Raw genomic sequence first — 26,306 nt, 5'->3', positions numbered from 1 at the left:
TGACCACGAGGTCAAACACAGGCCCCTGCAGTGGATGCATCAGTCCACTAAGCCACAAGACCTGGCTGGATATAGTGTCCACCAGAAAGAGCGTTACTGAAGGTAAGTAATTTGTTCTGATGGATACTTCTAACTGCAGATTCCTCACTTTTTGAACAGATACATGAGCCTGCACCTCCCAAAAGGTGGAGGAACTGAGAAGTGAACTCATACCAAAAAGTCTTATAATACTTAGATGACAAAGCGGCCCTCTCTGCAGACTTGACTCTCAAGGTAGTAGTGCTCGGTAAACATACACACTGACTCCCACATGGAGCCCTGCAAAAATCCAGTAATGGGAATCTCCTCGACAATGCTGTTGAAGAAGCTTTGGCTCTGGTGGAATGAACCTTTAGGCTCTCAAGGGTTCCCTATTGGCCAGGGTATCAAATGCATATATGTACAGGGTGATCCACCAGCACAGGGTCCATTTCTGCACTGCAGTCCCTTGCTTAGCAGTGGCAAACCCCACAAAGCGCTCTCTATGGGTCTAGCCGATGAAGCCTCTCTTCCTCTATGGGTGTTTGAAAAGAGAAGCCATTCAACCGAACAGAAAATTCAAGCATGCAAAATTAGATGCCATTGGTTAATAAAACATCAATGACTGAGCACAGGCAGCGAGGGCGAGAACTTTGTCAGAGCAGAAAGGACTCAGCCTTGAGGTTGCAGTCTTCTCTCAACTAAGACCATGATAGCTGTGCAAGTTACTATGGGAGAAAAACACTAAAAAGATATTCTAAATCTGCTTTTCAAAGAAATGTGTAGTGAAGTGGTACAAGAAAAGAAAAAGAGATCAAGAATGTTCAGTGTCAGTCCCTTCAAGGTGGTCTGGTTTCTAGGTACTGTGTTTGCGCTGATTCTTTGAGGAAAGACTGAGGTGGTGCAACACATATTAAATCAATATTTTGCCCTCACAAATTCCAGTTCCTCATTCATATGAACTGCTTTTCCTAATTGGAAAATAGTTTAAAAGTTGTCACACTTTCGGCCTTGGGCATCAAAATGGCCAAGGATAAAAGGGCACAAGAAAGAAGTGAGTGTCTCCCCCGCACCAACTTGTGATATCTGCATAGAATTTCAAAGACTTTGAAAAGTGTTTGCAAAATAGCTCGGAATTAACCATGGGCATTGTGTTCTTAGAAAGCTTTGGGAACCCAGTCATCAGCCCAGTCATCAAACTATATCAGAAAGCAGGGGTCTCTATGAGACTGAGGCAGATGGCGAAAAGTGTATTGTACCCGAGCTGCCCAAGTGGATGGCGGGGAACCAGTGCCTGTCAACCTTCGGTAGGATAGAGAATCTGTGCCCCTGCAAAGAACTGGTTGGTCTATTTTTTTTTGTTTCTTTTATTCTGTCATTTAAACCATCATATGCATCAGTCGCAATACAGTGATCAGCTAGGGAAAGATGCAAAAGCCTGCTAAGACCATCAATTGTTCGAGTCATAACCTCAGCTAACACCTAAAAAGAAAGGGGGAAAAGAGACACACTAAAAAAAGAAAAGGAAAAAAAGACCAGTATGGCCTAGGTGCATAGTGGACTACTCGGGTCCCAAAGGAAAGGAACTAAAAACCAAAAGCTGACCAGACCCTTCAATTTGCTTTCTATAAGAATACTCTTGACTTGCAAAGACTTTGCAACTGAAATAAGCTACTTAAGGCTTTTCGGTTGTAGATGACCAAGCCGATACTTAGCCTGCAACAGTGCCTTATTGCCAAAAGAAACTCCACTGACCTCTCTGTTTCAAAGTCCTGCAGTGATTCATAATGCTGAACAGAATGTTTGCACCACTTCCAGACAGACTGTTATAATTTAGAATAACATCAAGTGTAATAGAATTTAAAACCCTTTTTGGGTATAACCTCACCTAAGGAATGGTCCTCTTTTAATTTCCTTCTTCTCGCCCCCACAGACAACGGTTGGCTCTAGAGGCTGTTTTAGAATGTTGCTATAATGGCATCTCCAAAGTGAGGAGAGCTTGGAGGCTAAATAAAGAATTTTTTTTCCCTTCTGCCTTTGCCTCATCTTTACACAGCCCTTGAACTATAGATACTTCAAAGCGGATAATTTCCTTCCATAGTTGATAATTTAGAGAAAGACTAAATTGGCTTCCCTAGAGGGGTGCAAAGTTGATCATTCACTAACTTATCCAGAGCTGGACTGGATAAAATTTGGGAAAAAGTAATGAAAAAAGAGAACTTTCAGTCATATACTGAATTCATGCCATGATGTACAGATGGCTCTGTATTAACCAACCCCTCCAGTAGAACTGCCGATTGCTGAACTTAAAGCCTGAGGGCTTCCAGTGAATAGAGAAATAGCACTGCTGGGTAGTCCCAATACTCCTCATCATGGCCATCCAGACATGTGTTGCATTTGATGTTCTGAAGCCGGACCACTCACCAAAGAAACATTCTCTACAGACACCAAAGACAGGAAGTGAAGGGGAGCCAGAACAAGTGACACTGATCTGTATTAAAAGGCAAGACTATGCAGTGTTGGCCATCTTGGACGGGGGAGACTCCTATTCACTACTTAGATTTATGGCGGTGCTTGAATTTTAATGCTGAGGGCATCTTTTGAAAAGGGCATTTTTTTATTCACACTAGAACAGGAAAGGCCCATATTTTCTGCAATTGTCTCGTACTGTTATGAAATAAGAACAGCCAACTAAGTCTGGGCTTTACCCAACTGAATATTCTGGGGCTATGTTTTTTTTTTTTTTAAATGTCCGCAGTTACTGTGTGGTGGCTGCACTGATGTATTCTGCTTCACTGGTTACACTAGACACAATTATCTGCAGGCTGGTGTGTGCCATGCTTCTCTAGGAAGGATTCCTTTCCGTCTTTAAGCTAATCAATTCCTCACTCAAAATCAGAAAGGAATGGGAAAAATATCAGTCGTAGAAAACTCTACTGGTCCACTCGCAATTTCAAGTTAACCTTTATCATGTTTAGCTATTTTTAGCACCTACTAGACCCATCTGGCGAGTGAATTTAGGCTGGAAAGGAACAGGTGTTCTGTTCATTCAGAAAGTGAATAAGCAATAAAGATGCCATTAAATCTTGTTTTTTAGCTTTACACATTTGCTGCCTATTCAAGGAAAGAGGTCGAAGTCAGTTTGTCTTTTAACTAATTGCTACTTGGAAAATGAGGTTTATTTTTCTTTCACTTACTACAGTTAGAGGTTTTTATCAAGTGAGCTGTCTGAAGAGGTCAGTTATTTTTCTCGAACACATAACATTTAAATAAATAGCCTGTAAATTAACATTACAAATATTTCAAAATATATCAGGAATTACAAAAGCACTTTTTTTTGTAATTAAGAAGTGTGATGCAAACAAAGAGTTAAATAGGAGCAAAACAAACACTTTACTTTGGTGATGCGCAAATGACACATATTTGCAGAAACTCTATTTCCAATTATTATTGTTATGTAAAATCTGCCGATTACAAATGACAGTGTGCTACCACTTCATGCTTTAGTTATGAATTTATTAAAAGTGATAGTTTTAAACATGATTTGAGAAACATTCCTGACCCCACCCTGATGAAAATGCTGTTAATGAACAAAGAGGCAAGTCAGGGGTCCTGCGTATCCTATATGCGACTAGATTTGTATTATATATGGAAGGATTATGTTACTTACCCAGTAAGTATCTGTTCTTGGCATGTAGAGCTGTAGATTCACATGCTCTGCATACTCCTGCCTTCTAGTGTTGGGTCTGGATTTTTACAAGTTGTTTTTCTTCGAAGAAGTCTTTTCCAGTCCTTTCGGTGATTGTTTTCCCGCAAGAGGGTGACAATGGAGTAATTGAGTGTAGTACAGAGATGTCCATGCGTATGTAATGAATCTAGGTAAGTAACAATCTTTCGAGACATGTGTACTGTAGATACACATGCTTTGAATAGACTATATAGCAATATTCTCCCAAAGCGGTGGATAACCGGTAGGTGTTGCAGTCGTTTGAAAAAATGTCTTTAGCATGGTTTGCTCTACATTGGCTTGTTGACATGCAAACACATCCACACAATAGTGTTTGGTAAATGTGTGTGGACCATGTTGCTGCCTTACAGATGTCAGCTATAGGAAAGTTACCTAAAAAGGCCATAGATGCTCCTAATTTTCGAGTGGAATGCGCTCTAGGAGGCATAGATAAAGTTCTTTTAGCTTTAGCATAGCAAGTTTGAATGCATTTAACAATCCATCTTGAAATACCAGCTTTAGAGATAGGAATGCCTTTGTGAGGTGTAGCAAATGCAACAAACAGTTGCTTTGTCTTACGAAAAAAGTTTGTTCTTTCAATATAGCATAATAATAATATTTTGACATCTGGGGGCCCATTAGGATGGCGGGCGGACATCCTCGCGGTGGGGACCGGCCGCCAGACGTGCGGTGGTCCCGCACCGCTGAGAAGGATGAGACCGCCACCCTGGCGGTCAAATTCCACCTATTTGACATTGCGGCGGGTCCTGCTTACAGCAGCAACCACCACAATGCCAAATGAACATGTTGTGCATTCCCATGTACAACGTGGCAGGCACCGCGAGGTGCCTGCCAGCTTGTACATGGAACTTCGGGGGGGGGGGGGGGGGGGGGGGTACCATGGGTACTCTCTAAGTACACCCCCCCCACTCCCAAGGGGGCCCCAAAGCACATCTCCTACAGCCTTTCCAAAGGCATTTCAGCCAATGCATCATAATATGGACACCATATTGTGCCCCAGCTCCACCGGGCTGGCAACTGGAACGATTGCCGACCGGCGGAAAAGCGGCGGACGGACTTTCCATCCACCGCGATACCACCCCCAATAATAATATGGTGGGGGGGTAATTCAGGTTGGGATGGTGGGCAGGTCGCCATCGCCGGGCCGGCGGTGGCGATCCTGCCGCCATCCTAATGAATCCCCCAAATGTGAAGAGCTCTTTCTGCTACCGAATCAGGTTGAGGAAAGAACACAGGTAACTCAACTGATTGATTAATATGAAAGGTAGAAACCACTTTTGGAAGGAATTTTGGGTTGGTATGAAGAACTACTCATGAAGCTGAAAGAAGGGTTCTTCTAAGGTGAACTACGGTTGACGGGCCCATGCGGGAGCAACCAAAATCAGTGAGAGCGATGTTTGCCTGAGCTTTCGAACTATAAACAGAAAAAGGGTGAGAGGTGCAAAAACCAAAGGCAAATATCCCTGACCAATTTATCCACAGGGAATAGCTTTTGGATAGAGGGTGTGGGAACCTGGCGGCGAAGTTTGGGCATTTTGAGTTGTCCACTGTGGCGAACAGATCTATTTGTGGGAATCCCCATTGTTGAAACTATGGAAGGAGAACTTGGGGATGAAGTTATCACCTGTGTATTTGTTGCCGCATCCTGCTGAGGAGATCGAAAATTTGATTGTTCACTCCTGGCAGGCGATTGCCAGAAGATTAATTCTGTGATGGATTGCCCAATGCCAAATGGTCTAGGAGAGGCATTCAGTTGGAACGATTACCGACCGGCGGACGGACTTTCCATCCACTGCGTTACCCCCGCCATAATAATATTGTGGGGGGTAATTCAGGTTGGGATGGTGGGCAGGTCACCACCGCCGGTGGCGATCCGCCTGCCATCCTAATGACCCCCCAAGTGTGAAGAGCTCTTTCTGCTACCGAATCAGGTTGAGGAAAGAACACAGGTAACTCAATTATTTGTTGCCACATGCTGCTGAGGAGGTCGGAAATTTGATTGTCCACTCCTGGCAGGTGCTCTGCCAGAAGATGAATTCTGTGATGGATTGCCCAACGCCAAATGGTCTGAGAGAGGCATGATAGTTTCAGAGTGTGTCCCTCACCCTGTTTTTGTACGTAGTACACAGCTGAAAGGCATTCAGTTCTAGATACACAGCTAGAAGTTCTAGGTAGTTGATGTGGAGACTTTTGTGATTGTTGTCCCACGGACCTTCAATTGTCAAGTTCTGTAGAAGGGCACCCTAACTAGTGAGAGATGTGTCTGCTGTTAGCACGATCTGTGGAACAGGGTTGATGAAGGGCCGCCCTTTTGTGTGTTCTACCACTGCAAAGAGCGATGGGTGCGGCTGTCTACCAACACTAGATCTGTTAATTGACCCTGAGACTGATTCCACTGACGTGCTCAGCATCCTTGTAGGGGACGCATGTGTAATCTTGCATGAGGCACTACTGCAATTCATGATGCCATCATTCCTAGCAGTTGCATGAAAGTACTGACTGCTAAGTGTTGGTTGGTCTGAAACTGTAGTGACAGAGTTTGAATATTTCAAATTCTGGCTGCATTGGGAGATGCTAGAGCTTTGTGAGAGTTTTTAGAGTCGCTCCAAGATAGGACTGTATTTGTGAAGGCTGAAGATGATTTTTTTGCGTACTGACTGTAAAACGTAATCGGTGGAGTAGGTCTAATATAGTCTGATATAGGAAGACATGAATCTGTTGTCTTCTGAGATAAGCTGACACTACTGTTAGACATTTTGTGAACACTATGGGAGCAGTAGTTACTCCAAATGAGAGTACTTTGAACGGATTTTGTTTTCCTGTTACCACAAATGTGAGATATTTGCGATATGCTGGGTGAACTGGAGTGTGAAAGTATGCGTCTTTTAAGTCTAGTGTGGACACAAAGTTGCCTTGCTGTAAAAGTGGAAGCACTTGTTAAAGCGTAACCATATGGAAATGTTCTGATAGTATGTTCAAGTTTAACATTCTTAGGTCCGAAATAGGTCTTAAGGAGCCATCCTTTTTGGGGATTAGAAAGTACTGGAACTGTTTCTATGGTTCCCTTTGTAAAAAGAGCGTGTACCTCTTGTTTAATGAGGTGTAGGTGCTCTGACGAGAGTTTGTGAGTGAGAGGTAGAAAACTGGGAGGACTGCTTGTGGGCTCCAGGCAATAACCATTTTGGATAATGCCTAGTACCCATTTGTCTGATGTTATCGATTGCCAAATGGGTAAAAAGTGTTGAAGTCTTCCCCCCGACAGGTGTTAAATGATCGGGGTAAATGTAGGGAAGTCATTGCTTATTGGGGGAAGGGGATATACGCATTGGCGGGCTCTTGCCCCTACCCTTGACATGTTTTCCTTTGTACTCTCCTCTATAGAAACCTCTAGAGGGAGAGGGCTGTGTGTTTGCTTTATAGGAGGAATTATTGGGGTCTGAAGATGTACTTTTCGGCCCCCCTCTATAAAATGAGCGGCGAAAGGAGCCTCTGTTTGATGGGGCCTGAAGCGCTCCCATGGACTTCGCCACATATCTGTCTATTTTAATTTTTTCTAAGTCCTCATCTACTTTAATTCCAAAGAGATGTTGTTTATTAAAAGGGGTATTTAAAATAGACTGCTGAAATTCTAAGCTAAGCATAAAATCGTAAGTGAATGCTGGTGTTAATACCCCTTGCTGCAGTGTCAGCAGCATCTAAAGCACATCTAATGGAGGAATTAGATACGAGTATTCCTTCTTTCACTAACTCTTGTGCTTTCTTCTTGTGTTCTTTTTGGAGGTATTGAAGTAAGTCTACCATCTCATCCCAGTGTGCCCTGTCATACCTAGCTAGTAAGCCCTGCATGTTGGCAATACGCCAGTGGTTAGCGGCTTCAGCAGCCACCCTTTTACCCGATGCATCAATCAATTTAGACTCTTTGCAGATGCACCTCCCCAGACAGAGGTCTTACGAGCATTAGAGACTACTAGTGAGTCTAAAGGCAACTGCCCTTTAATAACAAGCATTGGCAAAGCCAATAGGTCTCGCCTTTGGGACCCTATAAGTGTTTAGCATTGCAACAGTTGCATAACTAAATACTTATAAGGTCCCAAAAGCGAGAACTATTGGCTATGCAAAGCGGCCGCGAAAGTGAAAGTAATCGCGGTAAAGCGCGGTTGCTCGCGCCCGCCCACATGCACTGTAGCTCTAGGATGCCTTGAAACACTTTTTGGAGCCCTCTCAATAAGTCTTGCCAGACCAGCGCATGCGCTGGGTCAGGCGATACCTAAAAATGGGATCTGATGGGGAGGGTTTATATTTGTCAACCCTGGGTGTTAGAATGCAGGCACAAACGGGGTCCTTAAATATTTCATCAGCATGTCTCATCATGCTTTTGAACATAGGAAGACACTGACTTGTCCTATGTGTCGAACCTAGCGTCTCAAATAAAAAGTCTTCCTCGAGAGACTCTTTGTATGATATAACGCCATGATAAGCTGCTGCTCATCTGGAGGTGATGGCTTCGCAGGATATAAATCTGGATCATTATACATGGGTGGATCAATATTATAGTCATCCCACGGATCTGCTGGTAACTGACTACTGTCATCATCATCATCATCATCCCCTATATCAGGCTGTGTATGAGGAAACCCCCGAGGTGTTATGCGTAGAGGATCTGAGCCTGGCAACTATACTAGTGCTGAAGATGGTAGCGGTGGAGGGGATTGAGGAATAGGACGAATAGGGCTTGTAGCTATGCTCTTTTTCTTAAGAGGAATTTTATAAGCTAACTTTCCTTTTGGAAGGTGTTTTTGCTAAAATATGTCCAGTATCTGGATGGATGTAGATTTTCTTCTGCTTAGAGCCCAATTTCTCTTTCATAAGGTCCAGGATCTGTCCGGAGGCTTTGGAAGGCCCTTTTTCGATTTCAGCACCAAAGGTTTCAGTACCGAACCGGACTTGTCTTTTTTGTATTTCTGAACGGATGGCTTAGGTTCGGAAGACAGCATATATTGACTCGATATCGAGCCAGAAGGCAGGACTAGTTGTTTCAGTGGCGGGGCATCAGAAACGTTGTCTGGGTACCTACCAGGGCCCGAAGACAGAGGTGGTGAGGAAGCCTTATGTTTGTTCGAAGAGAGTTTGTGGGGTAAAGGGTCTTTAGTACTCACAGCACCCTGTTCCAGTGGCACGTCTTCAGACTCCAACTCGATCTCCAACTTGGAATCAGATTCTGGTAGAGGGAAGGTTTCTTCCTCTTCCACTGCCGATGCTTCAACCTCTTCATGTTCAGATTCTTCTCTGAAGATTTCCAGATTATGCTGAATGCTTTGTTGTTGCATTTCGTTTAATCGAGGCAGACAAGCCTCACAATGTTCTTCCTTGTCCTCCGGTGAGAGGCACAAGTTACAGACTTTATGTAAGTCGGTGTGAGGGTATTTGGAGTGGAACCGAGGACAAAACTGAAACGGAGTCAGTTCCATCAGCAGAAGGCAAGACCGACGCAGCCAGGCCTGAGGGCCGCCCACAATGTTTTCGACCGAAGATGGACAGCTTCCTGATCGATTCAATACGCCAAGAATAGGGAAACTAACAATACTGTTGAGGGTACAGTGGATTGCGCACCAAGGAGAACCCGAAGGACGGTTTCAAACCAGAGCGTAGCAATACACGTCCAAATCCGATGGTGGAAAGAAAACAATCTAACAATGGAGTCAATACCCATGTGAACTATCACCGAAAGGGGGCGTCACCTTACCTTGTGACTGGAAAAGACTTCTTCGAAGAAAAACAACTTGCAAACATCTGAACCCAACACTAGACTGCAGGAGTATGCAAAGCATGTGTATCTACAGCACACATGCCTCAAACAGAAAGTTTATTCTATTAAATCAAACAAAAAAGGTTTTCATAATTGCTAACATGCTGAACTCGCACACTTGAAGGTGCTCTCATATGTGATAATGAAGAAAATGGCAGCTCAATTAATTAAATTATTTACCCACGATAACATCATTTGAAATCAGTTTAAGGGTCAAGAGCAATACAAATAGACCGAGTAGATTATTTAAGTCACTAGACCTGCAGGTCTAGCAAGATTTCTATGATTTTTCAAAGCTTTAAAATTATGTCACTAACAATCTGTGGCATGCAAAACATCAATGCTGTTCTGTGGGTTGATCCAAAGGTCATTGACACTTAAAACAAAAGGCTGAAGAGGGCTGATCCATTGTCCACTCTGTATGTTAAAACTGTGGACTCACCCAGAATTTGAATGACGGTTCAAGCAAGCAGTAGCTTAAGGTGGTTAACACAAAGACTCTATGTATTAATAATTATAACGTAATATTTCTAAAGAATTATTTACAACATATTTGGGGAGATAGCAGAAGCTGTCCTAAGCCTTGACCTAAAAAAGGAAATTGAAGATCATCTCTATTAGTGGTGTTTTAGATGCCAATGGGTTAGCGGATGACAGTTATACCATAGTCACTAAAAGTCTTCTCACTACTGAAAAAAAGTTCACTATTATCAAACGAGAAAATTACATGTAAATGTGTTGTGTTTTAGATGCCAATGGGTTAGCAGATGACAGTCATACCTTAGTCATAAAAACTTTTCTAGCTACTGGAAATAAGTACACGATTATCAAACGAAGAAATTAAATGTAAATGACGTTATAGAGAATCAGATGACAGAGCTTTTCTTTTTGATAAACAAACAAATGGCAAACATATCTACAAGTGCCTCAATTATATTTGGCAATGCATTCCTTCATGTATTCTCAATAACACACCTCAGAATGAGAGTCATTTCATCTTCTTTTGTCCAATCCGTCCCCCCACTCTGCTTCCAGTTTAGATAATTTAACCACTTGGAACGGCACTGCTTTTCTGATCGCGAACCAACTCTCTCTGCCACAGCCGCCCAGGATACACCCTGGGTGACAGCATCGCCTGCATCTGTGCCCGTCAACTCATGGACCACTTCTGCGAGTCGCCTTTCTTCATCTTCTGTCCATTTCCCTAAAAACAAGTGAAAGGTTCACTAAAAGCTGTATAAACAGTGTTGCATTATGACAATATTCAGCATCAAATTCAAATCATTGTTCTTAAACACTTCAACCTAGCTCTTTGATGCAAGTTATGAACTTGTCAGAAAAACGTCATAACAATGGTGTTTGCATTAATGAACATCTCTAATCAGTGCCCCAAAACCACAGAACATGTTATGTCAATGTTTAACGACACCTGCTTTTAGAGGATTTGCTTAATGACATCAAGCAATTTTGATAATTTGGCGTGTCGAAAACATTAAATGATCACATTTCTCCATGTTAATTACGTATGCCTGTAAAATAGTAAACCTCAGGTAAAAAGATACGAACAAGACATCCAAGATTTCAAGGAAACTACTTTACATCCAGTTTTTTCTTTGTTGTTGAAGCGTCCTCAAATATACCTGAACATCCGTCATTATTGAGCTTCATTCTTAATGACGAGCTGAAAAAAAAAAAGGAGCCGATGCCCTCATCGTGAGCACTTCCCCAGGCCCCAAACTGGCAAAGAATGCGGTTTTCTCTAATTTTATTTTGCCATTTATGTGTGTTCCTGTCTGGTGGTGCAGCTGCCACTGTGGAGATGTACTACAGTGCTGTATGACAAAGGCACGCTCTCTCCCCAGAAGTGACCCGAAGGGCTCTTTCCATACACCATCACTTCAGGAAACAAGCTCTGGCAAATCCAATAGGTCCCACCTGTGCGAGAGCTATTGGTTCTGACAATGCATTTTAGCCATGTTGTACACCAGTGTGGCTGCCGTTCAGCACGGCTGAATGCTAGTGGTGTAGGGTAGGGTAGGGTATGTTGGAGTAGAATGGAATGGTGTAGATTGGAGTAGCGTTGAGTGGGGTAGACTGGGGTAGTGTGGAGTGGGGTAAGTTGGGGTAGAATGGAGATGGGTAGATTGGTTTAGAGTAGTGCGGGGTTGATATGGGCAGCATGGAGTAGGGTAGATTGGTATGGAGTGGGGTAGATTGTATTGGGGTAGAGTGAGGTAAACTGGAGTGGCATGTATTTGGGTAGACTGTAGTGGTGTAGAGAGGGGTAGAATGAGTGGAGAAAAGTGAGGTGGGTAGATTGGAGAGGGGCAGATTGAATGGGATGAGGTAGATTGGAGTCGGGTGGGGTTAACTGTAGTGGAGTTGGGTAGATTATGGTAGATAGGAGTAGATTTGGGTGGATTGCGATAGAAAGGAGTGGAGTAGATTGGGTTAGATGGGGTAGAGTGGGGTATATTGGAGAAGAGGGGAGTGGGTGGATTGTGGTAGATTGAAGTGGGGCAGATAGTAGTGGGGTACTTGAAGAGGGGTAGAGTACGGTTAATTGGAATGGAGTGGGGTAGGTTGGAGTGAAGTAGGGTAGGTTGGAGTGGAGCAGGGTACTCGGGAGAGAGCTAGATTGGGTGCATAAGAGTATGGTAGATTGGAATAGAGTGTGGTAAACTGAGGTAGATTAATGGGGTAGTTTGAAGCGCAGTGGAGTAGGGTAGGTTGGAGTGGGGTGAGTTTAGTAGATTGAAGAGGAGCAGATGGGACTAGACTGGAGTGGGGTAGATTGGGGTGGAGCGTGATAGATTAGAGTGAAGTGGTGTGGGGTAGTGTGACGAGTGGTAGATTGGGGTAGAGTGGAGTGGGCTAGACTGGAATGGAGTAGAGTGGGATAGATAGAGTTAATTGGAGTAGGGTAGAGTGGGGTAGATTGGGTGGGCTGGGGTAGTTTGGGTGGACTGGAGTAGAGTGGAGTGGGGGAGTTTGGGGTAGAGTGGAGTATGGTAGAGTAGAGTGGGGTAGAGTGGGGTGGTGCTAGATTAGGGTGGCGTGCGGTACCTTGGAGTGGAGTAGAATGGGTGGTTTAGATTATGGTAGATAATGGTAGGTTGGAGTCATACCAACATTTATTTTAGTGTCTTTTGTGCTATTGCTGAAAAAGCCAAACCATTTGCAAAACGTAAGTAGTCTCATTTGACCAAAGTCACCTTAGGAGCACACTGAATGGAAAATGAAATCACCCATTTGAAGTAACAAGTAAAGTAGATGCGTAAAACATCTGCACACTCATTTTTCCAGTCTACACAGATTTTGAGGCATACCCAGATTCCAGCACATGAGCTCAGCACAGGGAGTATTTTTGGGGGCATGGATCAATACCTGATGTATAGCAATTAACAAGGAGATAATGAAAAATCAAAACAATTACAAAATATAAACAATAGTTTGCCGTTTTTTGCTTTTGAAATATTGTAGTCCAAGATTTCAGAAATATTACTTTCTCTATTTAATTAATATGCCTTCTCCGGGACGTTCCTACACAGAATGTAGGAGAATATATACCCAAGACATTCTTCTCACACTTAACAAACTTGTAGATTTGCTCCTCATACAGGGCAAGAATATTTTCAGGCTCCATTCTTAATCAGCACTAGTAATTGGCAGTGGCAAAATTAAGAGGTTTTTCTAAAGTCTGATTTTGGGGTCATACAAATCCTTACTCAGCTGCTCAAAAGACATACAGTGCTATTCCTCAAGCAATTAGGATATGCATTTCAACTGCTCTAAGTCCAGATTTCCCAGTATGTCAGTTAACCTTCAATCTCAAATTACTTCCCCCACAGTAGCCCCAAATTCAAATTTTTCAAGATTTAATTTACTTCTGCTTTAGCTACGAATAAGCTCTATGCTCAACATACCAGTCGAAAGAGGGGAACTGGTCTCCTTCCCTGAACAACCTTACAGTATCAAGAGTGAACCCATTCAGCATCATCTTAGTAGCAGAGTAGTGAGGCATGACCCTTTATAGAAGTTCAAAGCTCATCAGGAACCTTTCTAAGCAATTTGAGCTCATGCTGTTGAAATTCATAACCCACATTAAAAGAGACAATTTTACTTGCAGCTTTGTTTTTTTGCGACAAAATGAAGTGTCTTTGCTATTAGCAAAGGTCAACCTTTAACCCCTTCGCTGCTAGGCCTCCCCCCCCCGCCCCGCACATGCTAAGCCTTTTTTGACTATTTGGGGAAGTTCGCGCTTAGGCCCCTGTAACATTTGGACCACATAAGGTATCCACGCCAAATTTGTGTCCTTTTTTCCCAACATCATACGGATTCTAAAGGTACCCAGGGTTTGTGGATTCCCCTGGAGGGGACCCAGAAATTATCCAAAATACAGCGAATTATTTTTTTGGGGGGGAAAAATGCAAAAAAAGGGCTTCAGATGAAAGCGTCTGTTTTTTTCCCTGCAAATGGCATCAAAAAAGGTGTTGTGGTGCTGAAATCACCAACTTCCCAGCGTTCAGGGATAAGCAGACTTTTGTCAGAAAACCACAATTTTTACACAGTTTTGGTATTTTTCTGGGACATTGCCTATTTTTGCTATTTTTTGTGCTTTCAACCTCCTTCTAGTTAATGGTAGAAATGGGTATGAAAGCAATCTCCTGATAAAAATATCTCACCTGTGTGGGTGGGTCAAGTACCCGCGACAGGTAAGGGCCCAAAACCTATTGAGGCGATATCAAAATTACCTATCACAAAACAACCTGGTTTTGCAAGGGGGGGTCCCATGAGTTTTTGGCCCCGGGCTCGGCGGCCATCTAGGGAAACCTACCAAACCCAAACATTTCTGAAAAGTAGACACCCGGGGGAGTCCAGCGAGGTATGGATTGCGTGGGTCCCACAACGTTTTCCTACCCAGAATCCCCTGCAAACCTCAAATTTAGCTGAAAAAAAAAAAAATCACTTTTTTTCTCAAATTTCTGTGTGGGAAAGTTCTGGAAAATATGTGGATCCACAAATTTCCTACCACCCAGTGTTCCCCAGGTCTCCCGATAAAAATGGTACCTTACTCATGTGGGTGGGTCACGTACCCGCGACAGGCATGGGCCCGAAACGTATTGAGGAGACATCAAAATTACCCATCACAAAACAACCTGGATTTGCAAGGGGGGGGTCACCTGGGTTTTTGGCCCCGAGCTCGGCGGCCATCTTGGGAAGCTTCCAAACCCACAAATTTTTGAAAAGTAGACACCCGGGGGAGTCCAGCGAGGTATGGCTTGCGTGGGTCCTCCAACATTTTCCTACCCAGAATCCCCTGCAAACCTCAAATTTAGCTGTAAAAAATCATTTCTTTCTCAAATTTCTGTGTGGGAAAGTTCTGAAATCTCCGTGGATCCACAAATGTCCTTCCACCCAGCGTCCCTCCGGTCTCCCGATAAAAATGTTACCCCACTTGCGTGGGTAGGCAAAGTGGCTGAAACAGGATATGGCCCAAATCGTATTGTGGAAAAAACCACATTTTCCACATATTTTTGCGTGGAATCACCGTGCGGGCACAAATGTCCTACCACCCAGCGTTCCCCTTGTTCGCCCGAGTAAAATGATACCTCACTTGTGTGGGTGTCCAAAGCAGAACTGGCTAGAAACGTATTTTTAAAAAAATGTAGCGCTTAGAATTCTCAGTGCTATACTCTAAATCCCTATGTTTTTGGGCTCTTTCTAGCCACAGGCCTTTGGCCCACCCACACAAGTGAGGTATCATTTTACTCGGGAGAACAAGGGGAACGCTGGGTGGTAGGACATTTGTGCCGGCACTGTGATCCCATGCAAAAATGTATGGAAAAAGTGATTTTTCAGCGAAATTTGAGGTTTGCAGGGGATTCTGGGTAGGAAAAAATTGGGGACGCACGCAAGCCATTCCCCTGGGTATCTAGTTTTCAGAAATGTTTGGGTTTGGTAGTTTTCCAAGATGGCCACCAAGCCCGGGGACAAAAACCCAGGTGACCCCCCCTTGCAAAACCGGGTTGTTTTGCGATAGGATATTATGATGTCGCCTCAATAGGTTTTGGGCCCTTGCCTGTTGCGGGTACTTGACCCAACCACGTGAGTGAGGTATAATTTTTATCGGGAGACCTGGGGGAACGCTGAGTAGGAGGAAATTTGTAGATCCACGTAGATTCCAGAACTTTCCCACACAGAAATTTGAGAAGAAAGTGATTTTTTCAGCTAAATTTGAGGTTTGCAGGGGATTCTGGGTAGGAAATGTTGGGGGACCAACGCAAGCCATACCTACCTGGACTCCACCGGGTGTCTAGTTTTCAGAAATGTGTGGGTTTGGTAGGTTTCCCTAGATGACCGCCAAGCCCGCGGCCAAAAACTCATGGGACTCCCCCCTTGCAAAACCAGGTTGTTTTGTGATAGGTAATTTTGATGTCGCCTCAATAGGTTTTGGGCCCTTGCCTATAGCGGGCACTAGGCCTACCCACGCAAAAAAAGGGTAGTTTTCACTGGGAAAATGTGGTGTGTCCACGTTGTGTTTTGGGACGTTTCCTGTTGCGGGCACTAGGCCTACCCACGCAAGTGAGGTACCATTTTTCTCGGAAGACTTTGGAGAACGTGGAGTGGGTGGAATTTTGTGGATCCACGCAGATTTCAGAACTTTCCACCACAGAAAAGAGAAGAAAATGTGTTTTTTTTTATTTTATACAAAGTTTTAGGTTTGCAAGGGATTGTGGGTAACAGAACCTGGTGAGAGCCAGTCAAGTCACCCCATCCTGGATTTCCCTGGGTGTCTAGTTTTCAAAAATGTACAGGTTTGCTAGGTTTCCCTATGTGCCGGCTGCACTAGTGCCCTAAATCCACAGGTAGGCATATTGCTAAAAACAACTCCGTGCCTAGTCGGCTTCCTGCCGCCCTGGGGGGGATATCTGGGGTAGGGGGTTGCCCCGATATGCCCCCAAAGGGGGCAGAAACACTGTGGCTATTTTTTGGGGGGGATGGGGCATTGGTATGCCCATTCTGGGCAGTCCCCACCCCCATGCATAAAAAAAGCCAGCTTAATCGTTGGCATCTAGTGGGCTTTTTGCCCCCCTGGGGGGGCAGATAGGCAGTAATTGTTGCAGGTGGGGGAATTGACATGTCCGTTTTGGGCAGCCCCCACCCTAATTAAAATTTGCCCAAAAAAAACCCTGGCGTAGCAGATTGGGGGCTACTGCCCCCCAGGGGGGCAGGAAGGCTGTAATTTTTGCGGGGAGGGTGCGGGGCATGGGCATGCCCATTTTGTGCAGCCCCCACCTTAATTCAAATTTGCCCAAAAATTTTCCCAAAAAAATCCCTGGCATCTAGTGGGCTTCTTGCCCCCCAGCGGGGCAGATTGGGGGCTAAAGCCACCATCTGCTCCCCGGTGGGGGGTGGGTGGGGGGCAGAAAGTCCACTCCACGGAGTTTTTTTGGGCAAATTTGAATTAGGGTGGGGGCTGCCCAAAACGGGCATGCCAATGCCCCCACCCTAATTAAAATTTGCCCCAAAAAATCCCTGGCGTCTAGTGGGTTTTTTGCCCCCCCCCGTAGCCCTCGTGGGGACTGTGGAACCAGAACCCCTGGACACTGTGCACATTTGCAAGTGCATATGCTTCCCGTCGATCGCCGAGCAGTGTTTCCACCGAAGATTACTGGCCTACACTCACCGAGTGTCCCGTGGGCTGGTATTGTGTGATTCCTTTTGAGGTCCCTTCGCGATCCCTGGTCCGTCGACTGGTGGGTCCCTGTGAAGGCAACTCTAACTCTGATTGGGCTTACCTGGTTGCTCCAGACGTGCCCTGACTCTCTATCGCTTGGGGAGTCCACAGGACCTTGCTGGTCCACACCGAAGCATCTTTTCTCTTCCTGCATGGGTTGCTGTTGCCAAGGCTTGTTGTATCCAATGCAGGCACAGACACCGCAGCACTCGACATCCTTCGTGGGACCGCTCGAATCCAGCTCCTGGTCATCGTCGAAGCCTCCTGGTCCTCGTGGCTGCAGCGTCAAGCTTCACCTCTTCGCACCTGAAACACCCGACATCGGTGGGCATTCGTCTATCATGCCCCTGGTCACTGGTAAGTGACCCAGACTCTGTCCCCTCTGCTTTCAGGTTCTTCCAAACTTCGATCCAGGTTTGGATAACACCGGACACTTTTCTTCTTCCCGGCAGCATTACTTTGCAGCAGATCGCCATTGAAATCAACTACGATTCCCGACACCATTTGACACCTAAGCACCCGGCTTCCCTGGGTGAGCTAACTCGAGTACTCCGGTGCTCCTGTAGGTGTTGGCCCTAGAACCCCCCCCCATACTCCAACCCCCCCCCCCCCCCCCCCCCCAAGTCTAAAGGGGTTTGCTCAAAGTCCTCTCCAAAGTGTCCTTAACTTCTAAAATTCCAACCGCGACTTTCCCATAGGATAGTACGGGGCTCGCGCCTGTGTTCCCACACTACACGCGTCCCCCGTGGGTCTCCTGTGTCACTACCTTGTGTGGTTCCTTGGGGTCCTAGTGATTCTACGTGCTCTAAGCTCTATGTCTAGTCAAGTCGTGGTTCTTATACCACTTTCTTAGTATATGGTTTGGTCCACCCACTGGGCCCAGTGTATATTGTGCTACTTATTATCGTTTTAGAACTGTATTATTGTGTATCTTGGACTCTAATGTCAGAGAGATTAGTAGTGAGTGTTTAGAAATAAAAACATATATTTTATATATACCTTGTGTGGTTCTACTTTCATTTAGTAATTCAAGAGGTTATAATCTGGTAAACCAAGCTGCTTTACACTCCTTCAAGACTTAGCCTGAAGGCTGCTCTCCATAGCTACCACTAGGATAGCTTTCAATAAAGGTTGTCTTTAAACCTATTCATCAATAAGGGTTGTTTGGACTGGTACAAGGTGCCCACTATAACTAGTGGACAGCATTTACCAGGCCAACTTCTCACAGTAGGCTCTCTAGCCTCTTTAAGAATGTTCATACAGTCTGGTGGTAATTATAAATAGCTGAACTCTATGGTTGGCGAGTCTAAGTGGTGGCTTTTACTATCAGTCTTAGGGACATTTGTGTGAGCTTCCAAAAAGTAACGGAATTAGTGGGAGAAGTGGAAAAGCGTAAGCAAATATCCCTGACCAATTAATCCATAGAGCATTGTCTTTGGAAGCTTGGTGTGGGAACCTGGATGCGAAGTTTGGGTATTTTGAGATGTGTACTGTGTTAAACAGATCTATTAGTGGAAATCCCTTTTTTGGAAGTAAGCAAGAAGAACTTGGGGATGAAGTTCCCACTCGTGGATTTGCAGCCTGTGTCTACTGAGCAGGCCTGCAACCCGATTGTCTACTCCTGGAAGTTGTTCTACTAGGAGATAGATTATGTGGTGAATTGGCCAATTATAAATGCTTTGCGCAAGATGCAACAGCAGGAGAGTGTGTGTCCCTCCCTGTTTTTGTAGGTAATACATTGCTGTCATGTTGTCTGTGCGGACTAAGACATTCTTGCCTAGAAGTTGGGTGAGAAAAGCTTTGAGTGCTAGAAACACTGCTAGCAATTCTAGGTAGTTTATACGGATATGTTTATGACTGAGACCACAACCCTTGTAATGTGCGATGTTGAAGGTGAGCACCCCAACCAGTTAAGAGATGGATCTGCTGTCAAAATAATCTGTGGAATCGGGTCTATGAAGGGCCCCAACTTTCCTACGTTTTGAGGATTCCACCACTGTAGTTAGCAATGGGAGTGGCTGTCTACCAACACTAGATTGGTTAATAGACCCTGTGATTGATTCCATGGACGTGCTAGACATTCTTGCAGAGTACGCATGAGAAGCCTTGCATGAGATACGATTGCAATGCAGGATGCCATCATTCCCAGCAGTTGCATGAAGACTCTGGCTGGTAATGATTGATTGGGGTGAAACTGTAGTATTGTGGCCTGAATGTTGTGAATCCTGGCTACATTGGGAGTAGCTAGAGCTTTGAGACTATTGAGGGAAGCTCTTTGATAGGACTGCACCTGTGCAGGACGCAGGTGAGATTTCTGTACATTTATTGTCAAACCAAATTGATGAAGCAGATGTACTGTTAAACAAGTGTGTAGAATACAGGTTTGATAAGTGCTTGCTTTGATAAGCCAGTTGTCCAGGTAAGGAAAGACATGTGTGCATTGTCTTCTGAGATGAGCGGCAACTACTGCAAGACATTTGGTGAACACTCTGCGTGCTGTGGTGACGTCAAATGGAAGTACCTTGAACTGGCTGGTTATGTTTGCCTGCTATCACAAATCGGAGGTATTTGCGATGAGGGGGTGAATTGGAATATGAAAGTAGGCGTCCTTTAGATCTAGCGTAGACAAAGTCGCCCTGCTGTAACAAGGGAAGTACTTGTTGAAGAGTGACCATGTGAAAATGCTCTGACAATATGTATTTGTTTAACTCTCTGTGATCTAAAATAGGTCTCAAAGATCCGTCCTTTTTTGGGATCAGAAAGTAGAGGGAATAAACCCCTGACCCGTGATATTGGAGTGGGATTGGTTCTATAGGCCCTTTGAGTAATAGCGACGTCACTTCTTGTTAAAGCAAGTGCTGGCGGTCTGGTGACATTTTGTATGGTCGAGGAGGAATATTTGGAGGATTGTTGTTAAGTTCCAGGCAATAACCATGTTGGATTATTCCAAGCACCCATTTGTTGGTTGTAATTGATTTCCAATGGGAAGAAAGTTTTGAAGTCTTCTGCCGACAGGTGTGGAATAGTCGGCGGGAAGTGTTGGGAAGTCACTGCTTGCTTGAGGAAGGGGGTGTGGTTTTTTACCTCTGCCCCATGGACTATTTCTCCTATAACCCCCTCTGAAAACCCCTTTTGTAAAGGAGGTTTGGGAGTTTCCTTTACATGAAGTGTTCTGGTCTGTGCCTGTAGACTTGGACCCTCCTCTATAAAAAGAGAGCCGAAAGAAACATCTGTTTTAGGGAGATTGAATCGCTCCCATCGATTTTGCAGCATTGGTATAATTTTTCATTTTTTTCAGTGCTAAATTGACTTTGGGACCAAAAAGGTGTTTTTTGTCAAAATGTATGTTCAGTATGGAGTGTTGGACTTCACGCTTGAATCCTGAAAGCCGTAGCCAAGCAGGACGTCTTAGTAAGATGTTGGTATTCACTTCTCTAGCTGCAATGTCAGCTGCATCTAGAGCGCATCTGATAAAAGAATCGGAAATTAATTTCCCTTCTTGGACTAAGTCCTGAGCCTTTGCCCTATGTTCATCTTGGAGAAACTGCAGTAATTGTTCCATTTCGTCCCAGTGGGCTCTATCATACCTTGCCAGCAGGCCTTGCATATTAGCAATATGCCATTGATTAGCTGCTTGCGCCGCTACATGCCTGCCTGAGGCATCAATCAGCTTTGATTCTTTATCTGGGGAGAAGCATCCCCAGATGCTTGAGAATTAGCTCCCTTTCTGGCAATTGCCGCCACTAAAGAGTCGAGAGGTAACTAACCCTTAATAAAAATGGGATCTGTGGGGGAAGATTTATATTTTTTGCCTACTCTAGGAGTAAGAATTCTAGCACGGATGGGGTCTTTAAAAATATCGTCTGTGTGCCTCAACATACCCTTGAACATAGGGAGCGTTTGATTAGATTTGTGTGATCCTAATGTGTCGAAGAGAACATTTTCCTCTAAAGCCTCTTTATGTATCTCCAGCCCATGGTTTTCTGCTGCCCTGGCAATAGGCAGTTGGTATGAAAGATTGTCATCAGGTGGAGATGGCCTGGCAGCATAAAGATCTGGGTCTGTATTCTGTGGCGGATCAGTGGTGTAATCCTTCCAAGGATCTGGAAGTAGTGCCTCATCCTCGTCAGTGTCACCAGTGTCAAGTTGAGGTGGAGAAGACTGACTGGGTGTAATGTTTAATGGATCATGCTGTGGTGAAGAGGGAGGAGGAGGAGGTGGAAAAGTGTGAAAGGGGCTGGTGCCTACTCTTTTCTTTCTCAAAGGAATTATATGTGGATCATCATCATCAGGAAGCTTGTGCTTAGATGGTGGCTTAGCATTGTGTCCTGTATCTGGATGACTATACAGTTTTTTTCTGTTTTGGATCCAATCTAATAGGAGTGTCTTTATTGGGAGTCGTCACCGAACAGATCTGGTGTGATATCAAACCGCTGACACTGCATCTCTCGACGTCGAGCCCGACGATCACAGAGAGTTTTCTTTGATCTGAAGGAATGGCATGCGTCGTAGTCTTGCTTTTTGTGCTCGGGGGACAAACACAAAATTACACACCTGATGAGTCTGTGCGTGGATATTTCACGTGGCACAGAGGACCGAATTTAAATGGGGCCTGTTCCATCAACAACAAGCCAAACGGACGCGGATGGGCCAGAGGGCCGCCAGCAGATTTTCTGACCGAAATGTCAAGGTCCTGAGTTTTAATTCGAATCGCGGAGAGAAAAGCGCATTCGAGAACAATACCGTTGAGGTAGAGAGAAGTATGCACCGAGGGGGAACCCATGGATAGATTTCGAAGTGTAGCGCGACAATACCCGTCCGAACCCGATGGCGGAAAAAAACAATCTTGCAATGGAGTCGATGTCCATGCTCACTATCCCCGAAAGGAGGAGTCACCTACCATGTGACTGGAAATACTTCTTCAAACAAAAACAACTTGCAAACATCCGGACCCAACACTAGATGGCACGAGTATGCAAAGCATGTGATCTACAACTCACATGCCTCAAACTAATTGTTTCTCGATTTTATTGAGCGTACTCATGGAATGAGACAAATTGGAAATTAGATTCCCGCAGTCCTTTGGTACTTTAAGTTATTAAACGAGAGTTCAGGAAAATCATACATAAATTTGAGAGAACATCCATGAGCATATCTCAATTTATAAGTGTAATTTGAAACAATGAGCAGTGTTTTCAGGCAGTAGCAGTATATATATATGTGTGATCTGCTGGTGACCAACTCTGGATGAATGACAGTAGGCAACATCGAATTGAATACTCAAAACAGTGACGTATAAATTAAAAAGTAACAGTGCAAGAACACAGCCTTGCTTGAGGACTCTGTGTATTTAAATTGTGGCAGAAGTGGTCTGGTTTCACTCGGGTGTCTGAAAATAGCAAATGGATTGCTCGTAGGAGGTCTGGCAGCATGACAGCTATCTACTTTTTCCAGAGATTATTTCTATTAACGTGGTCAAAAGCAGTGCTGAAGTCTACAAAGAAGGTGTTCAAGGGCCTTTTTCTTATGTATTAACTGCTGTATATTCAGAGATAGGACAACAAGAATATTGTTGGTGCCTGCAGTGGCCTAAAAGCCTGACTGAAAAAATTGGATAAAATTAAGGCTCCAAGCCCAAGCTTCTATGCCCTGCATCAACAGGTTAGCAAACAATTTAGACACCACATCCAGCAAACATATTAGCCTGCAGTTGCTTGGGATTGAGGATTGGCCTTTTTATACTACAAGTAGCAAAATAGAACCAGAACAACCGGCTGAGATGGACATCGAACATAAACAATATGAGAAAAGGCAGCGAAAGCTTGCCACCAATACCTGTGCATCCTGTTTATATAGAAAGGTGTTAAGCCTTTGGGCCAGAGGCACTATCAGTTCTACTTTTCTTTAGAAGTGCCTTTATCTGTTTTGTAATACAATCCATAGGGACAAGGAAGTAAAATGGGATCTATGAGAAACTCTGTTGTGGAGTAGACAGAGTCCTCATATAGCCAGCTAATGTAGGCTTAAAAGCTTCTATGCCCTGCATCACCAGGTTAGCAAACAATTTAGACACCACATCCAGCAAACATATTAGCCTGCAGTTGCTTGGGATTGAGGATTGGCCTTTTTATACTACAAGTAGCAAAATAGAACCAGAACAACCGGCTGAGATGGACATCGAACATAAACAATATGAGAAAAGGCAGCGAAAGCTTGCCACCAATACCTGTGCATCCTGTTTATATAGAAAGGTGTTAAGCCTTTGGGCCAGAGGCACTATCAGTTCTACTTTTCTTTAGAAGTGCCTTTATCTGTTTTGTAATACAATCCATAGGGACAAGGAAGTAAAATGGGATCTATGAGAAACTCTGTTGTGGAGTAGACAGAGTCCTCATATAGCCAGCTAATGTAGGCTTACCCATGTGTCACAAGGTACATTGTTACCACTCAGCTGAGATGGACCTTTTTCCATTCTATTATCAGACAAATGTTTATGATTTTTATTTCTGCAAGCATCAAAGAGCTCAATCCATGTATTAATCTTTCTGACACTTTTTAGCCTCCCTGATCATGTTTTTTAATAGTATTTCCTTAATATGTTTACCCTCCACAACTGAGTCTCATCATCTAAATTATTACATAATTGTTTAATTAGGATAACTCTTGGCACTCAGTAGTTTCAAACACCAGCAATTTTGATGATTGGCATAGGGCTATGGCCAGATTTTAAGGATCCTGTCTTGCATCAGTGTGGTAAAACAACTGGGTATAGTTCTCCTCGAAAGTTCTTATTATATTAAATTCATAGTTGCTTGAAGCAGCAGATTTCCTCCTACATAAATTACCTTGACTGATACCCTTAAAGCTCCATTTGATTCTTTTCCAGAAATTCTGGTTGTTGCAGTTTCTTCCTTTGTGCGGCTTTCCATTAAGATGTTTGAATTAGCAATAACCTTATGTGAGGGAGATGACCACTTTTGCACCTTCTTTCAATGTTATAATTACATTTTTGAGGAGACGCAAAAGTGTACTCCAACACTGCCAACCTTTTTCTTTAGCTGTGAGTATGCACTATTTGCTTATCTTTCTGAAAACAACCACTAAGTGCATGGAGTCCTAGATTTTAAAGTAATTATATGAACAGGGCTCCTAGTTGGATTTTTCTCTGTGGCCTGGCTATTTGCGTCTTGTTTCATTGTTTTTATTTTGGAATCCAGCAGTATTTTCTTAGTGCTTTCAAAGGTTTTGAAATCAGTGCATATCCGTGTTTATTCAGCTGCCCAGCCAACAAAAACCGTGCTTTCCAGTGTTTACAAAACATGTTTTTTGCAGTGATTGATATAGAGCATATAATATAAAGGGGAAGTAATGAAGGTATGTATCCTTGGCCCCTGGGTATCACCGAAGTTTCTCAAAATTGATTTGTGTTTTCAATTAGAAAATACTTAAACAGGGATAGAGGTCTGCTGTCCCTTGCAAGCCACTATCCCTGTGAAGGTAGCCAATCCTCGGAGTCACAATTTGCTTCCTTCCTACTGAATATCAATTAGGCAGGTTGTTCTTCTACCACAACCGATTTCTTATTTTTGCACCCTATTGGTGAATACACCGGTTCACAAAATCAAATACTGTTGACAAAAAGTGTGTGCACAATTTGCAACCACGTTTTACAACCAGTACAATTGTACATCTGGCCCAAAGTGTTTTAGACCCTTGGAAAGCACGCAACAAAGCACAAAACAGTACTTTCATGTTAAAAACACATTTTTATTCAAGAATATGATGAGAAGCACTCAAAGAATAGGAATGTACAGAAATGTCACAGACGACTCCTGAGCATGATGAATGTTCAGTGCTCAGATTCAGAAATGATTTGTTACAATAGAAGTATTGGACTGATGGGGGGCATATAGAACTTACATGCTGACACACTAATTCAAACCATGTTCAAATGCTAATCTAACATCACTCACTGTGTAATCTGAGGGATCCTAATATAGTGAATAACATCTTACAATACCACCATGGTTATATTATGTACAATACCTCTATTGCAGGTTTCTTTCATCAGCCTGCACCGATCCTTTACAGAACATGCACTTCTGCCCAAAGCAGCTCCTATAGTGGCCCAGTCATTTCCGTGCTTAATGCGAAGCCTAGAAGTAAAGAGTTGCTTAGGATTTTATGTATGTAGTATGGCAGCTTTAGAGGTAACCAAGTTGTCATGTACCAAAGTAAAGCATTTCTCAAAAAGCAACACTATCATATATAAATATAATAATAAAAAAGAATAAAAAAAAAAAAAGAATAGAACGGTCACAAACAATAGTTTGTCATTTAGATTTATGCATTTTATTTGCTGATCAACATTTCTATATGTACTTATGATAGGTCAGCTTTCCATCTCCATTTAAAATGGGTGGTTAGTCCTTAATTACTTGAACTATGATGGTCTCCATAAAGATTCTCATTCCACAAAAAATACAAACATTAACAAAATAGAGTGCACAGATTTAAAAAGTCTGCATGAAAACTAAACAAATAAAATCACCCATTCCTTAGTCTTAATCCTGGCTCATAATTGTTGCATAGTTAAAAGAAACAGGCAGAGAGCAAAAATAGCTCGCCATAATGTTTTGTTACATTAAAATTTGATAAGGACTCCTTCCTTCCTCCGTGGTCATGCTTATTTTTATAGGAACAAATAATATTGTGACAGGGGAGGAGACAGCAATCTATGATGCAGTACTATGGGATACTGACACTATAGAAAGGAGAAGGAAGTAGAGGAAATGGCAAAACCACTAATGAATGTGAGGTATAGAGACACAATATCACCCTCCAAGCAGCAGGCAACAATGGGAATACAGTTAGAATGTAAAGATTATGACAAGGAAATCGATATGGGATACTGAATTTTATAAACAGCTATTTAACCAACATCTAAAACATCAACCTTCTTCTCCATACACCAGAAGAAAACAAGTTACTTA

The 26,306-nt window shown here is 43.6% G+C and overlaps 1 protein-coding gene across 5 annotated transcripts in view; it reads right to left on the bottom strand.

Moving 5' to 3' along the window:
• Positions 1-26,306, bottom strand: part of DMTF1 (cyclin D binding myb like transcription factor 1) — a 514,121-nt gene that overhangs the window by 282,244 nt on the left and 205,571 nt on the right. For all 5 annotated transcript variants that reach the window (XM_085652911.1, XM_085652914.1, XM_085652913.1 and 2 more), the window contains 2 exons: positions 25,360-25,469; positions 10,548-10,776 (listed from right to left, as the gene is read on the bottom strand). In XM_085652911.1, the coding sequence (XP_085509037.1) occupies positions 10,548-10,776; positions 25,360-25,469 (339 nt within the window). The remainder of the gene's footprint in view (positions 1-10,547; positions 10,777-25,359; positions 25,470-26,306) is intronic.

Source organism: Triturus cristatus, chromosome 4_1 (genome assembly GCF_964204655.1).
Source record: "Triturus cristatus chromosome 4_1, aTriCri1.1, whole genome shotgun sequence".
Lineage (NCBI taxonomy): Eukaryota > Metazoa > Chordata > Amphibia > Caudata > Salamandridae > Triturus > Triturus cristatus.
This window is presented reverse-complemented; position numbering and strand designations above follow the sequence as displayed.